Source organism: Channa argus, chromosome 5 (genome assembly GCF_033026475.1).
Source record: "Channa argus isolate prfri chromosome 5, Channa argus male v1.0, whole genome shotgun sequence".
NCBI classification, from domain to species: Eukaryota; Metazoa; Chordata; class Actinopteri; order Anabantiformes; family Channidae; genus Channa; species Channa argus.
Window position 1 is genome coordinate 25,527,374 of NC_090201.1, and position 14,725 is coordinate 25,542,098.

The window sequence follows — 14,725 nt, forward strand, 5'->3', positions numbered from 1 at the left end:
TTTATAAATTATATGTGAAGATGTTCTATTAACATTGAAAACAAAGTGCATGTATTTCAATGTAGTGCTAACACTGGGGTTGCCTCAAACACCCATAGACCGCCCCCCCTTTTTTATCTCCTTGTAGTGATGATGAGCCCTACTGTTAACACAGGCCTTTAAAAAGGTCGCTGATCACGAGGACGAGGTTTATACTTAAAAGATGTCAACTTTTGACTTGATTAACGGAGACTAGTGAAGCCACAGAGCAGCCTGGTAGCTGAGTTTCAGCACATTCCACTTAACTGCAATAGGTCCGGTTGGAATGTGGCTCACAGCCCTGCTCCTCTGTGCCGTTACTTGATCAGCCTCACATTAGTTTTACTGTAGATGCACCAGTTTTGCTCTGAACCAAGACTGTTGCTTTTACCCACCGTCACTTCCTATGAAGACGCACTATGGGGTATTTTATGTTCAACTATATTTACAGCAAGAAAATCATCTTTTAGAGTTCACATGGGCACCTGTCTGTTTTAGGACGGATCAAACTTTTAAATTTCAATAATCCTCCTTTTTTTTTTGAGGCATGATCTAAAGTGTGTGTGTGTTTTTTAAATGCTCTTCCATCCCACCTGACTTTTCACCCCATCAGCAGACTTTCAGAGTGGGTCAAAAAAGGACTCCTTACATCTGCCTTAGATCTGCTGCTCCCACATCTGGTTTATGTTTTGTCAGCTAACTCGATTCTATAACAAAATAGAAGCTGCGATTGATGCCCGCAGGAATTGTACAGCCGACGATCTTATCAGCGCTTTCAGCAGGGATCCCTTCCCCGTTTAGATCCTGGAGGCCAAACACAAGAGCTTCCATTTCAAAATATTACTTCAGAGACAAGATAACTGATACATGAAGTTCTTTTCTGGTGCATAACAGCTCGACACCAACTGTAATTTGTAACTTTAAAAAAAAAAAAAAAAAAAAAAAAAAAAGCTAAACATGCCAGTCCTTTCTTTTTTGAGGTCAAGAGAGGAAAAGTTGTGCAGTACAATTTTCATTTCCACTGGGTCATAACATTAACTACATCCACAAGGAAGGGAATTTAAAAAAAAAGAAAAAAAAGAAAAAAAAAAGAAAATCCGAGTAAACACATTTTATTTTTCCATCATCACACTTGATAGGATCAACATCCATTGCAGCAGAACTTAAGACTGTAACCGTTGAAAAGCTCTAAGACTTTAAACTACAACCTGATCTATTTACATCCAGAGTTGGAGGAGCCTGACTGGCCACAGTGAGGAAAAAAAATAAAAAAACAAACCTGCAGGTCCACTGGACATGTTTAAGGCCTTTGAGTCATTTTCAGTAAATCACAATAATGGGAAGAAAAGGAGGCAACTGAAAGAATAGGAATTAAATCAGGCAAGGACATGAAGTGCTTTGGGTGGTTCCTTTGGCAGCTGTGCTTCTTTCCTTCCTACTACTCATCAGCCTGGGTAACACCAACCAAAGTCTCCAGACTTCTTGCAGTTACTATAATTTTATTTTATTTTATTTTTTAAATTGAGTGCTAACGCGAACACAGCCGTACACTAAACGGCTCGCCGTTTTCATTCATCGTGATATTCAATTATTATTCCTGAAGCCGCTACCAGACGCAGAGAAGAGCTGAGATCATCGGTTGATTGTTGTTCCTTAAAACGAAGAGGGAAGGACACGGGAGGACTTGATGGGGTTTCAGATACACGTCGATGAGAAAGAGAGGAGAGGCGGCAGAGAACTGGAGGCTTCAGTGTCAAAGCAAAAATAAGATGGTGAGGAGACCGACATACATGAAATACAGGCTCTGGTGCTGCTTTGAATTGTTTGAACAAAAAATGTTCTTCCCTGAAGTTTACAAACAGTTTTACCATGAGGTCGATTGGGATTTATGGGTTTTACATACTGTATTTTTGGAAGGTGAGGTTTTATTTCACCTTAGTAAAGCAGAACAAGGTTTTGGTTCCAAACTTCCGTGACAAACCACTTTGATCGACACAGGATAAAACTTTGAAAAACATCTTTACTGTTGATTTGGAAAGTAAGCGAGCGAAGAACAAAACCGTCTGTGTCCATGAAGCGTTGAGATCCTGCCAAAACAAAATCATGGCACCCAGAGTGCAACCTGGCCAAACTCTCCAAGTGCTCCCACCCACCAAACCCTGCTACACCAAAACCACCAACACCCTTCTATGGCCACACCTCCTGCTCCTCTTCCTCTACCCCAGTCAGGGACGTGGGGGAGGAGGGGGGGGGGCTCAGTAGCGATAGTGGTCCGGTTTGAATGGCCCCTCAGTGGGCAGACCCAGGTACTTGGCCTGCTTGTCCGTCAGCTTGGTCAGCTTCACCCCCAGTTTATCCAGGTGGGCAGCTGCCACCTGCTCGTCCAACTGTTAATCGGAAAAAGACAGTTCCTGTTAGATGGACAGTGGACAGTATTGGACAGTGGGGGAGTATTTCAGGGACAAAAGGAGTCATGTTGGATGGAGAGAAAAGCTCTGTGGGCGTAACCCTGCTCGTTAAAAGTGACCATCTTTTGCTTTTTTAAACTATTAACTTTCTCTGAGCGTGTGACGCAAATCAAACCTTCGGTCTGTTAAAACTCCCGCCCACCCTGTGAACCCACTTTCTGGTCTTAGTTTGAAGCTGGTAGAGAACCAAGACAATGATCTGTTAGTGCATAAATTAGTTTCATTCTGCAGATCACACGTGGGTGGATGCGCAAGGTCTGCCTGCTTTTCAACTACTTCTTAGAGAAGTAAACTTGAATCTTGTCCTGTCTGTTCAGTGAAGAGTAAACTCTATTATCAGGGTGTGATTTCTGACCTTTTTGGGCAAGAAGTAGACTCCCAAGGGGTATTTGGCAGTGTTCGTCCACAACTCGATTTGAGCCAGTACCTACAGGAAAGAAAAGGGAACGTTCCAGTGGATTGTAATAACACTGTAGTTACATCCAAAGTGAAATCGATGCCAAAACACCGTCTCATGACTGAAGACACACACAATATTACTGACAGGAATTTAAAGATTCTATCGTCTATGTTATTCTAATGGTCTTTTCTTGGTTGCGTGCGCGCACACACACACACACACACACACCGCACCTGATTGGTGAAGGAGTTGCTCATGACGAAGGATGGGTGTCCCATGGCACAGCCCAGGTTCACCAGTCTGCCCTCGGCCAGCACGATGATGTGATTCCCGTTCTTCAAGCGGTAGCGATCGACCTGAGGAGGAAGGGACGGATTATTTCTGCTGTCGCTACAGCAGTAAAGACGACTTCAGACCAAACTCAGCTCGATGTCGGCGGCAGGTTCAGCTCAGCTCAGCAGTTCCAACTACTAGTGTTTTTAATCCAAAAATCCTGTTGCGTTTTTTTTGTGTTGTCATTCATTCACTCCAGGATTTTGCTAACAACCTTTGTGATTGCTGTGGTCTAAAATTGCTGGTTTTTTGACAGCTTTTCTACAAAACTGTTATGCATGTTGCAGCTTTTTTCTTTTTTTTATATGACGTTTTATACAGAATTGATGGAGAATTATTTGTTGCAACTGTAACATTGCGAATTCCTGTGGGGACTAAAGAATAAAGGACAGAAAAAGCAAAGAGACTGAACTGTGAAATATCCATTTTCCATCTATATGATTCGGTTTAAGTTTCTTACCTGAGGCTTGATGTTGACCTTCTCCGCAGCATTTTTGTTCAGCCAGCTCATGTCAATTTCACAGTCAAAGTGACCGATGTTGCAGACGATGGCATCATCCTTCATGTGCTCAAAGTGGCTACACACACACATACACACACACACAAATTAGAAACACACAAGTTCAACTAAGCACTAAGAGACTTCTGACTCTGTTGGGCAAACTTACTGTCCCAGGATGATGTCCTCACAACCAGTGGTGGTGACGAAGATGTTTCCTTCCTTACAAGCCTCATCCATGGTGGTAACCTCATAGCCTAAAGACCAACAGCAAATAAGTGGAGACCAAATAAACTTATTTTGTCTAAATGGATTTTTTTAACCACCCCAACCCACATGTTCACATTGAGACTTGAATATCCTACAGGGTTCTTTGCAGTGGTCTCTCTCCACGGTAATAAGAAGCAGATATGGCAAATGCGACGTTGCTTTTAGTCTCGTGTTCACTGCTCACCTTCCATAGCAGCCTGCAGGGCGTTGATGGGGTCGATCTCTGTGACAATGACGCGAGCTCCAAACCCACGCAGAGCCTGGACGCAGCCCTTACCCACGTCACCATAGCCCGCCACCACTGCCACTTTGCCAGCAATCATCACATCTGTGGCTCGCTTGATACCGTCGATCAGACTCTCCCGGCAGCCGTACAGGTTGTCAAACTTGCTCTGTGGTGGAATAAACGCAATCTTATTAAGACAGCGGAGACGAGATCCCACTGGAGGCCTCGAGTCAGACTGAAAGATTTTTCTGTGAATTTCTTTAAGTCACACTATTCCCATAAGTTCCATGTCACAACAACAACATGTCAAATCATTGGCTGAGCACATTTTGTCACACTCCACATTGCAGGAAGATTAAAGATGAAAGCTTGTTACCTTCGTGACCGAGTCGTTGACGTTGATGGCGGGGATCTTCAGCTCACCCTTCTTTAACATCTTGTACAGGTTGTGGACACCTGTAGTAGTCTCCTCCGACACCCCACGAATACCTGAAAAGACAAGACCATTTCAAATTGGGATTTGCATATTTTATGTTTCGTTAACAAATGTACAATGGAGGGGTAAGAAGAAATCACTTAAAAATAATAATAATAATAATAATAAAAAAAATATAACCGTAAAAAAACCACAAGCGTTGTTCAGGATGTTTTCAGCCACAAAAGCTAGGAGACTGTCACTGTACATGTGAAATAATATATGTTTATGTGTTGGTGGTGAGAATCACTCTGAGTCCTCTCTGTGTTGTGGAGTCTCAGTGCAGACCACCACCTGTCTCTCTCTGCCGCTTATGACACAGCTGCAACACTGACAGTTGCGCTGCAACGCCTCAAGGGGCAGGGGGAAAAAAAAAAGACAGACAAGAAAGTATTTTCTGAGAGATTCAATTGGTTAAATGCTACTATGGTTATTTTTTATGAAAATACTGCAAAAGCCATAGAAAATTTGCATATAACTTTTTATTTTATTTTAAGTTTAATGCAACTCTTGCATTACGCAACCAATTCTAAACAAAGCTGTACATAAGACATTATTGTCCAACACTATTGCTCAATACTGAACTGTCCGAGTGTAGCAAACGGTCAACAGTAAAAGTTCCAAAATTAAGCAGAGCATGTGGTGTTTTTGTTTGCATTAGTTTTTACATTTTCTTCTCAGAAAATATGTCATATGTAAATGACTTTGTATTGAATGCAATTTGATCTTTATCTCTCCAGGCAACATGCTGACTTCATATTAGTAGAGGTTGTTCCTGGAATCTGCTGGAGCCACTCTACCTGTTTGGGGGTCCCAGCCCCCAGTGTTCCCATTACCATGGGCACCACCTTTCACATCTTTTGAAACTCCCCTTTCAGTTCCTGGTATTTCTCGAGATGTTGCTAGTGCTTGGAATTGCTACATCTACCACCACAGCCTTGTTCTTCAGTTTGTCCACAACTACTACGTCCCACCAACAAGCTCCAGGACAGAGATCAACAACAAAACACTTTCCAATATGCCAATAATATAGCAAAAAGAATAAATACATACAAGAACAATAATAGTGTGTGTGTGTGTGTTAAAGAACCAACCTGCCAGCAGTTTGGGGTACTTCTGGTGGACCAGGTTGGTGAGGTCTCCTCCATCATCCAGGATCATGTTGAGCGGCTGACCATCTTTAAAGTACAGGGTCTGTTCGATGCACCACACGTACTCCTCATCGGTTTCACCCTTCCATGCATACACTACAGGGAAAGAGAGCGACTTAACTGCCTATTTGTAATTTTGATTGGACTGGTTACTGGCTATTAGTTTGTGTTTTCATTCGTGGACAAAGGCAAAGTGTTGGTGGTGAGAATCAGTCTGAGTGCTCGGCGTGTTGTGGAGTCTCAGTGCAGACCACCACCAGTCTCTCTGCGCCACCTTATGACACAGCTGCAACACTTGACAGTTGAGCTGCAACGCCTCAAGGGGCAGAACAATATGAACATTTGAACCATTAACACCATGAAAATGGTGAGTTCGAAAAATTTACTCCCACTTTCAGTTGAAGACATATTTCTAGTTATTAGTTAAATATCAAGCACTTTGCTGAAGCAACAGCAACAAAGTCATGATATGGGCACAGGATTATATCATAATGCAAAGTCAAAAAAATGTACTTGGACGTTGCAGGTGTTACCTGGAATTCCAGCCTTGGCGATAGCAGCAGCAGCATGGTCCTGAGTCGAGAAAATGTTACAGCTGGACCACTGAACCTGAGTACAGAAGAAGAAATGAATTCGGGAGAAGAAGAAAGAAAAGTAAGCTTTGAAAGTTTTGACTGAATGTCTTTTGACATTCGGACAAACATCCACCTGTTCAGTGCATTTACATGAACACAAGTAACCTGTTACCAATAAGAAATTAGCTACTTCGCCTTTTACCGGTTTAACTGGGTTTTTTCAACAAAATGGTAAAACAAATAAAAACACATTATCCAACTGACTCAAATTGGGATTTATTACTTCTAAAACCTGAAATGAATAAACCCCCACTGCAAATCTGTCACACACTGCTACCCACGGTTAAATCTCTCAACAACAGCTATGCAGAGAGATTGTTTGATTGCTGACCAGCTGCACATAAACACCTCTAGATTTTACTGAGCCTCCTTTAAAGAGGGACGTCAGGAGGTCAGACGTCAACAAAACTACGTCTGAATCAGATTAAAGCAGTTCATTTTACGCTTTAAACCTTCAAGGGGTATAAACAAGTCTGGTGGCAGAGGTTCAAAAGTAGTAATGCCTGAAATCAGTCTTAATTTTTGCATACACAAGGGTTATTAGTTACCGGATTGTGTACTGTGGTTATTAGTTTGTAAAAGTCAAATTTAAATAGTAAATTTAAAGAGATCTGAGGTCGTTTTGAAGCTTTATAACTGAATATCCTGAGATCATTTTCCCTCCAACCTTGTGCCAGTGATAAGTATGACATTTGTGATTAGTGTAAAGCACTTTGACAAACATGATTAAGCTACTGAATTACTGACTGGTATTACAGAATATCTTTATTGTCACAGACAGACATTGCATAATATTCTAATAAATCATTAAATTGGACAGCACCATAGTTTTATGGCTTTTAAAAAAATGGATTCAATCTTGTCCCGAACCCTGAGAACATGCGTGAGAGATACTTATTCTGTGTCAGTTCTCAGGGTTTCTGCAGGACCAGACTAGTCCTGGTCAGGCAGACAAAACCAACGTGAGAAACAAAACACGCCAACCTTGAGAGAAAAGCTCCAAGACACAATAAGGCATTTGCTCTGATAAATGGCTCATTAAGAGCCTAATCAGACAGGGTGTGTTTTAGCAGTCAGGGGCGGCTTTTTTGTTATGCGGTGCAATGCGCCTCGCGGTTTTTTTTTTTGCAGCAGCACCCTGAAGGCCTCCAGTTGAAAAACGTTGAGCAGGAAAAGGGCACAGCGTCACTGGCCCCCCCCTCTAATCAAATGAATTGAGACGCGATGACTCACAGGAGCCCTACCAAACAGTCGCAACTCATTCTACGAGCAGCCATGAAGCAACCAATATATAAATCCAACACATTGTTTATGCTTCTTCACACAGATGAGGTATAAGTAACGAGGATGAAGTATAACTAAACTAAACACTCCTCTGGCAGCAGATCTTTAATATCCTAGAGAGGTTTGACTAATACAGACAATTTACAAGGTCTCAGCAGAAAAAACATCATACTTCAACTAAAGCAGAATTGAGTTCTGCACTTTGTTATATGAAACCAAATGCTCATCATAGAGTGTGTTAACACATTTAAATAGCAGCTTGTGCAGTAAATGTTACCTCAGCTCCGAGGGCAGTGAGCGTCTCAATTAGAACTGCAGTCTGAAGGGTCATGTGGAGGCAGCCGGCGATACGAGCACCCTTCAGAGGCTTGGACTGACTGTACATCTCTCTCATCTTCATCAGACCTGGCATCTCGTTCTCCGCAATCTCGATGGCCTTTCGCCCCCATTCAGCCAGGCTGATGTCGGCTGGGGGAGACAGAGGGACACGCAGCAGGATGAAAAGGTTGCAGGCTACCAAAATGTCTATCGCAAAGTCTATCGCAACGATCAAGATTCTTGATCCTGCAAAATGGAAGATTTTTCAACAAATATTTTATATTGATTATGGATTTTTTTCCTTACAGTTTTTGTGGATATATTTTTTTTATATACTCCATATATGCAGATTAGAGTATGGTTTTCTATTTAAAAAAAAAAGTCACACCAGAATAAAAGACAGGTACTTTAAAAACATACATTTAAAAAAAATATATATGACGTTGACCAATTTATGGGTACTGCATCTAATATATACAATACAGGCTGATTGCTTAATTCTAGAAAAAACGTATGGTAAACAACGTGTGCTGATGTATGTCTTTTTGTGTGTTAAATACTGTATAATTGACTAATCCAACTGAGTCACTATGCTACTGCTGTACTGGGAAAATCCTCAAAGCCACAGCTGTTACACAGCAAGAGATAAGTGTGGTGCCAGCAGTTGGCCTGCACAGCCACTCTTTTCATTTCCAGACATCCGTCGTTATACGGGTGCAATTTTAAAGCTTCATCGGTGAAGGGACCACAAAATCTGACTAATTAATAAATAAATAAATCAAACATTTCCCTGTAACAGAAGGTGTGTAGGGCGCCCCCCCCCAACTCAGGATTTTGACAGACTTGAATTTGGCTGTTTAAGATTAACAGTTGACCAATTACCCGTGACATTCATGCTGTAACCATGGGCTCATATGAACGCGCACAAAATTACGACGTGCAGTTAGATTAATTGCTAAGCCAGTTGCGCTAAGGTTGAATGTGCATGTGCACATGTGGTTTCTGAGTCCTGAGATGGGCTGGCAACTTGTCTAGCGAGTATCCTGCCATTTCCCCAGCCCCTCGTACCACTTTTGAGGGAGCGAACTAGAAGTGTATAGGGAACTGCACATTTAATACACAAGACAGGAGAATAGCTGAAATTCCCTGGATTCCTAAAAAATCCTGACCACAATCAATGTGGCCAAATGGCAAAGTTTCCTAATAATTACAGATGGTCTGGCTCTCACCTAATAGAAACATTGCTTCAAAGCCTCCCGACAGTTAAAGACGAAGCAACAGACAGGCTCACACACATAAAGTGGACTTTGTACTAGGGGGCTCGAAGGATAGTCTCCGGGTAATCTCAGGTTTGTCTTACTTGGACGTACATCGCCTCCAGGTAAAGTCTAGAGAAATCTGTAGCAGAGTGATGCATCTGTCCTTATAAACGGACAGATGCATCACTCTGCTACAGATTTAGGTTGGGCTACTTGTGTAGTTCCAGTAGTGTAGGACAGGACAGCATCAAATGAAAAATAAAATAACCCGTCTCCAGTTCGCATTAAATGAGAAATTGTGGACACCAAGAACATGCTGCTACAAATCTCAAATGAGATTTTAATGAATGAAACGCTAAATAAAAGAGATCATTAACGAAGCAATGAAGCCTCATTTTTAAAACAAAGTCTGATAGTAAAATTTAATAAACACTTAGTGCTTTGTAGGAGTCTAAATAAGTTACTTTCCTCCATGGGTTTTTAAATTCAGACGGTTGCTTTTGTGAATCAGTCACATGTCTCCCTTTCCCATCGGACCCCTCTGCATCTGACCTATCTAGGTCTCAAAGTACAACCCTCTCTCCAAAGTACGGAGGCTGGCACACTTCAAACACACCTCAGTCAGGGTTAATGCGCTGAGCCAGCAGTAAACCGAATGACTGGCCAGAGAGAGGATTAGTAGAGGAAGTTGGATGTAAAGTTGGGTTAACTACTACCTTCAGATTGGAGAGGAGCAGGGCAACAAATTGAATTGGGAGTGGGGCTTGAATTCTATTCAAAGCCGCGTTATAACTACACAGTGTTAGCATGAGAAGTGGGTATCAGCTAAAGCCAAATGTCATATGTTGGAGAATATAACAAAACCAAGCCACCATGTAAAACTCACATTAAGGCCTTAGGTGTCACACAGACTTAAAAAAGCAGAAATAAAATACTTAATGAGCAATATTGTATCAGTGGGGGGAAAAAAGGGCTGAAAAGAAAACTCCACCTCATTTCCCCATGATGGGTCACTGTCACTTAGTCTATAGAATTTATGGTATAAATTTATGACAAGTGCTCATCAGTTTCCAGAGACTACAGTGATGTCTTCCAATGTCTTGCTTTAAGAGCCCCAATATATATTTTCATTACTATTACGTATAAACACAATAAAATAAAAATAAAATACCCACACATGACCAGCTGCAACAAACAAAAAATATCTGATTAATTAACAAAACAGCTACAATGTAAATGTATTTTACTTTGCTTAGTGATCACTGCAAAATATTAATTAAAAATGTTTTAAAAAAAAGGCATTAAAAGTTACAACTGGTTCCATTTAAATTTCCTCTTTTGCTCTCTTAACCTATACAGGAATAACATGCTGCAACTCTACAGACTATATGGACAATAAAATGTGTTCTTGATTGACTGGGTGTAGTAAAGGAGTGGCACCGTATAACATGTCAAAACTTGACTTGATGCAGTCGATAGGATGAAGCCTTGACACCTGATCACATGTAGCTAACGTAGAACTTGTGGACTTTGCCCCAGAGCTACCTGTTAGCAGGACATTGTGTAACTTTTCATGCTCCTAAACCAACAGATTCACATGTACAAAGCGGCACCTACAGCAATTGTTACATTTGCTTATAATGTGCTACAATTGCTCTTATTCCATACAGAACTGAAACAACAGCAACTGAATATCATTTGTTTTTCAGTGCATTTTTTGTGCGCAAATCTGTCAATAGGAAACCTGCTACAGCACTGTGTTACTTCCTTTAGTCCTCCACCCCCGTTTCGGGTTACTTGGGCCAATCAAAGACACTTTAAATCAACAAAATATTTGCTCTCTCGTTTATAAACTTAAAATCTCATAATAGTGCTGCACGGGAGCACCACGTGCAGTCCCAGCATTACTAGGCTGCTCCTGTCACTCACGGAAAAAAAAAAAAAAAAAAAACTGGCGGTAGGCTTTTAGGCATCATGGGAAATGAAGTTTGCAAACAAACCTCGAGCCGACCAGATTAACGCCTACTGCTCCGCCAATGAACTACAACATCCACAGTTACGTATAAGCAGTTTCCGCTAACAGCAAAGCCCACGCTCGGCGCAAGTAAGCTTGTTACATATCAATTAATTCGCAGACCCGAATCAAAGTCTGAAAAGTGATAATATCCAAAAGCGAATATGCACAATCTGCAAACAAAAACCATTGTGATTAACTTCGGGCTAACCCCCAAACATCCTGCTCGCCAAGTGTCAATAATCGAGACCTTATAATTTAATCTTGCTAGCATGTGTAGCAAGATTTGAACAATTTAGCCGGGAAAGAGCTAACGTTAAAAACCCTTAAAAAAAAAGAAACAAAACAAAACTGAAGAGCCACGACTCCATTTGTTTTATTGTCGGGTTAGCTTTTAGGCTAGACCCGTCTGCTAGAGCAGCCGTTACTCAACGTGCAAGTTCATGTAACCCGTAACAGCATGCTAGTTAGCTAGCAAATCGCTACCCCACTTCCTGAAAGCTAGCTTATAAGCACACTTAAACGGTAAACGTTGACACTGACCAACTTTGTAGGTAAGTTTCTCGGACATTGTTGTTTTCTGGTGTGTGGTTCCCGGCAGGTATGATGCACAGCGGCTGGCTGGCTGGCCGACGGACAGAGGTGGAGAGGGAGGGACGGCAACATGACGAGTTGGTTTTTATCCGAAGCCACAGTCACACGAGTTTACCCGACGGAGGTGGACCTGAGATGGATCCCTATTGGCTCCAGACAGGGCCCGCCTCAAAAATGAGTGATTGTGATTGGGCGACGGGTGATGTGGGCTGGCCAGCCAATGATAACTTCGGGTGCCGTTGTCAATTTTTGGCTTAGACTGTTGTCTGAGATTTACCCGGTGAAAAATAATTTATTTGTAGGTCATGTTAAAAGCGTGGTAGATTTCCCTATATACGTGTATTACCTGTATTTTGTGGTATAATCAAACTTTAAAAACATAAATATAGGACTTGAACTGCAGTAATATTTCTCACATCAAATGTGTTCTTAATTCTATTAAGAGTCAGTATCCAAACCACTTTTGTTCGATTACGTTTCATAAAATTTACAAGAATGTTCGGAATTAAAAAACAAATCATCTTGTATATCTTTAAAAATTTATTTATTTAAGTTCATATTTTTGTTTGGCAGCGTTATTGTGTTATTGATACACTATTTTCATTCATTCGTTCCATTATTACACATATTCTCTAGTATTGGGTGCTCAGATTCCATAACACATTACACAAGCACGTGCAACACATTTTCTTTTCCATGTGCACTTTAACTTGTACTAATGAATGAGTTAATTTATACTGTGTGTTCTTTTTGTTTTTCTAAGTGAGCTAGATAGTTAAACAGGTGAATGTGTGACCTATGTGCAATTATAATGTGTATGTGGGAGAATGATTCTCTAGAACATAATACAAAACATTCGATAGTTTAGGCCAAGCAATCTGGGCCTCATGCATATGAAGCCTCAGTTGGACCCTCTTCCTGTTGTAATACACCCATTGTCAAAGCTGTAACAAGAACTGAATTAAAAAGTAAACACGTGCATCTGTAGTATTTGTTAAAGTCTGTAGTATTTTCTTGTAAAAAGTTTTACAACATTATTTCTGTCCATCATTTTGCAGCCTTTATCATACACTGAGCCATTATCAAAGAAAAATGAACAAGACTTAGTAGAAATCATGCTTAATTTGTAGAAATAAGGTAAACTACTTTCCGATAAGCGCTGGGCCCATCTGTTGCAACGCAGAAGAGCTGCGCATCTATGTTCCCAGAGAAGAACCTAATGTAATTCCACTGAGGGCAAAGGTCATCACACACATTCCATCACTATGACATTTGACATACTGAAATACGTAAGTGTCAGGAGATACGTACGGTTGCCTTCTGAGATTATTGAGAATCAATTTGTGTTAGTTTTGGGAGCAGTGTACCTTTTGAGTATATTTGGTGTGGCTGAAGTTCAGTTCATAGAGCAGTTATCCATGAACCACAGGGTCAGTGGTTCAACTTGTACTATTCAATAATTTTGAAATCTGAGTGCAAGAAGAAGAACTGTGCCTTTGTGATTTGAGGCATGGATAAATTTTTGACTCCAGTACATTTACATAGATGTGAAGACCTTGGAGCTTAAGTTATACAGAACTATTCAGATGCAAAATGATGCCATTTCTGAGCAGTCTAAATTGTGCTTTAAATAAAATTACGCTCTATAGCCCGCTGGTAGAAACACTATAGCTAACACTACAGCTAATTTCAGAACACGTTTCATGTGGTCTCAACCTGACCCACCAAAGATTCATCACTTTGAAGTCTGGTAGATGTTACTCTAAATTCCAGTTATTCTCAGAAGCTGGAAGGAGTTGTTCTGGATCCATTGGAACTATAGCATTACTGCAGGTTACACTTTTGCCCAAAGCATGACAAAAAACAAACAACTGGGTCAAACCTTAAAACAGCCTCACAGTTTTTGTGCCGTATATGGAACAGAAAACAAGGATCAGGAAGAGTTTCAGTTAATATTGTGCAAACATGCAAATCCTGCCCTGGGGCCATTTTTTTTTTTTTTACTTACCTAAAATATCATCTGAATCTGCTCAGTAACAGCTTCACAACTGTAAAACCAAAGTGAGTAATGGAAAGAGAAAATATGGGAGAATTATAAAATAAAGTAAGGTGGCCTGTCCCTATCACCAGGCCAGCAAAAAGTAAAGTTTTTATTTCTCCCTAATCCATTGTCTACATTGGAGAGGGGCTGATCTATTTTTTTTTTTTTTTGGCTCTTAAAATAAACAGCTCTACGTTTTAATAATTGAGAATTTTTTTGGGTACTTAAATATGTTTGACATAGACTGTGCTTACGTGCACTTCAGTAACCAGGTTACTCAGGGGAATCCGCTTTCCTGGTAATCAAGGCGCCAAGTTACCGGTTACTAGAAATGCAGCAGAAGAGTAACTTGATATCTCCTCCACATCAGACTTATTTTGGAAGCCTGGCTCACAGGCTTTAGCTGTATAGTGACGCAACATGCTGCTTTCTTAAATTTCTTTACATTGTTTGCTTTTGCAAGGCACTTTGTGTCAGTGAAATTTTGAGTCAGACTTTGATTCTAAAGAGGATTCACAGCAAATCGTAAACCTACTTATATACACGGCAGAGAAATTTGCATTCTCCTGGAGAAATCTGCCTGGAGCATGTTTCGCTTTTCTGAATCCCCTAACCCCAATGATAAAAAACAGCTTTCCCATTTACATGATAGTTTAATTAGCTTTCCTGAGAGAGGGGCTAAAAAAGACATCTAGTTACAGCTCTGCTCTGGTGGGATTTGAAACATTTCACGTTACAGG

At 40.8% G+C, this 14,725-nt stretch overlaps 1 protein-coding gene and 2 non-coding genes across 3 annotated transcripts; all 3 read right to left on the reverse strand.

The window, feature by feature from the left end:
• Window positions 1-1,114: 1,114 nt before the first annotated feature.
• ahcy (adenosylhomocysteinase) lies at window positions 1,115-12,052 on the reverse strand. Its single transcript, XM_067506166.1, has 11 exons — window positions 11,894-12,052; window positions 8,037-8,227; window positions 6,374-6,449; window positions 5,784-5,936; window positions 4,591-4,703; window positions 4,173-4,380; window positions 3,888-3,975; window positions 3,680-3,797; window positions 3,120-3,242; window positions 2,842-2,913; window positions 1,115-2,405 (listed from the first exon to the last, which is right to left on the reverse strand). Exons 1-11 carry the CDS (start codon window positions 11,919-11,921, stop codon window positions 2,274-2,276), a joined length of 1,302 nt encoding a protein of 433 aa, XP_067362267.1. The 5' UTR covers window positions 11,922-12,052; the 3' UTR covers window positions 1,115-2,273.
• On the reverse strand, window positions 4,919-5,053 carry LOC137128304 (small nucleolar RNA SNORA17). Its single transcript, XR_010914538.1, has one exon. It is a non-coding gene; the product is annotated as a small nucleolar RNA SNORA17 (small nucleolar RNA).
• On the reverse strand, window positions 6,033-6,169 carry LOC137128305 (small nucleolar RNA SNORA17). The gene has a single exon (XR_010914539.1). It is a non-coding gene; the product is annotated as a small nucleolar RNA SNORA17 (small nucleolar RNA).
• Window positions 12,053-14,725: the final 2,673 nt, after the last annotated feature.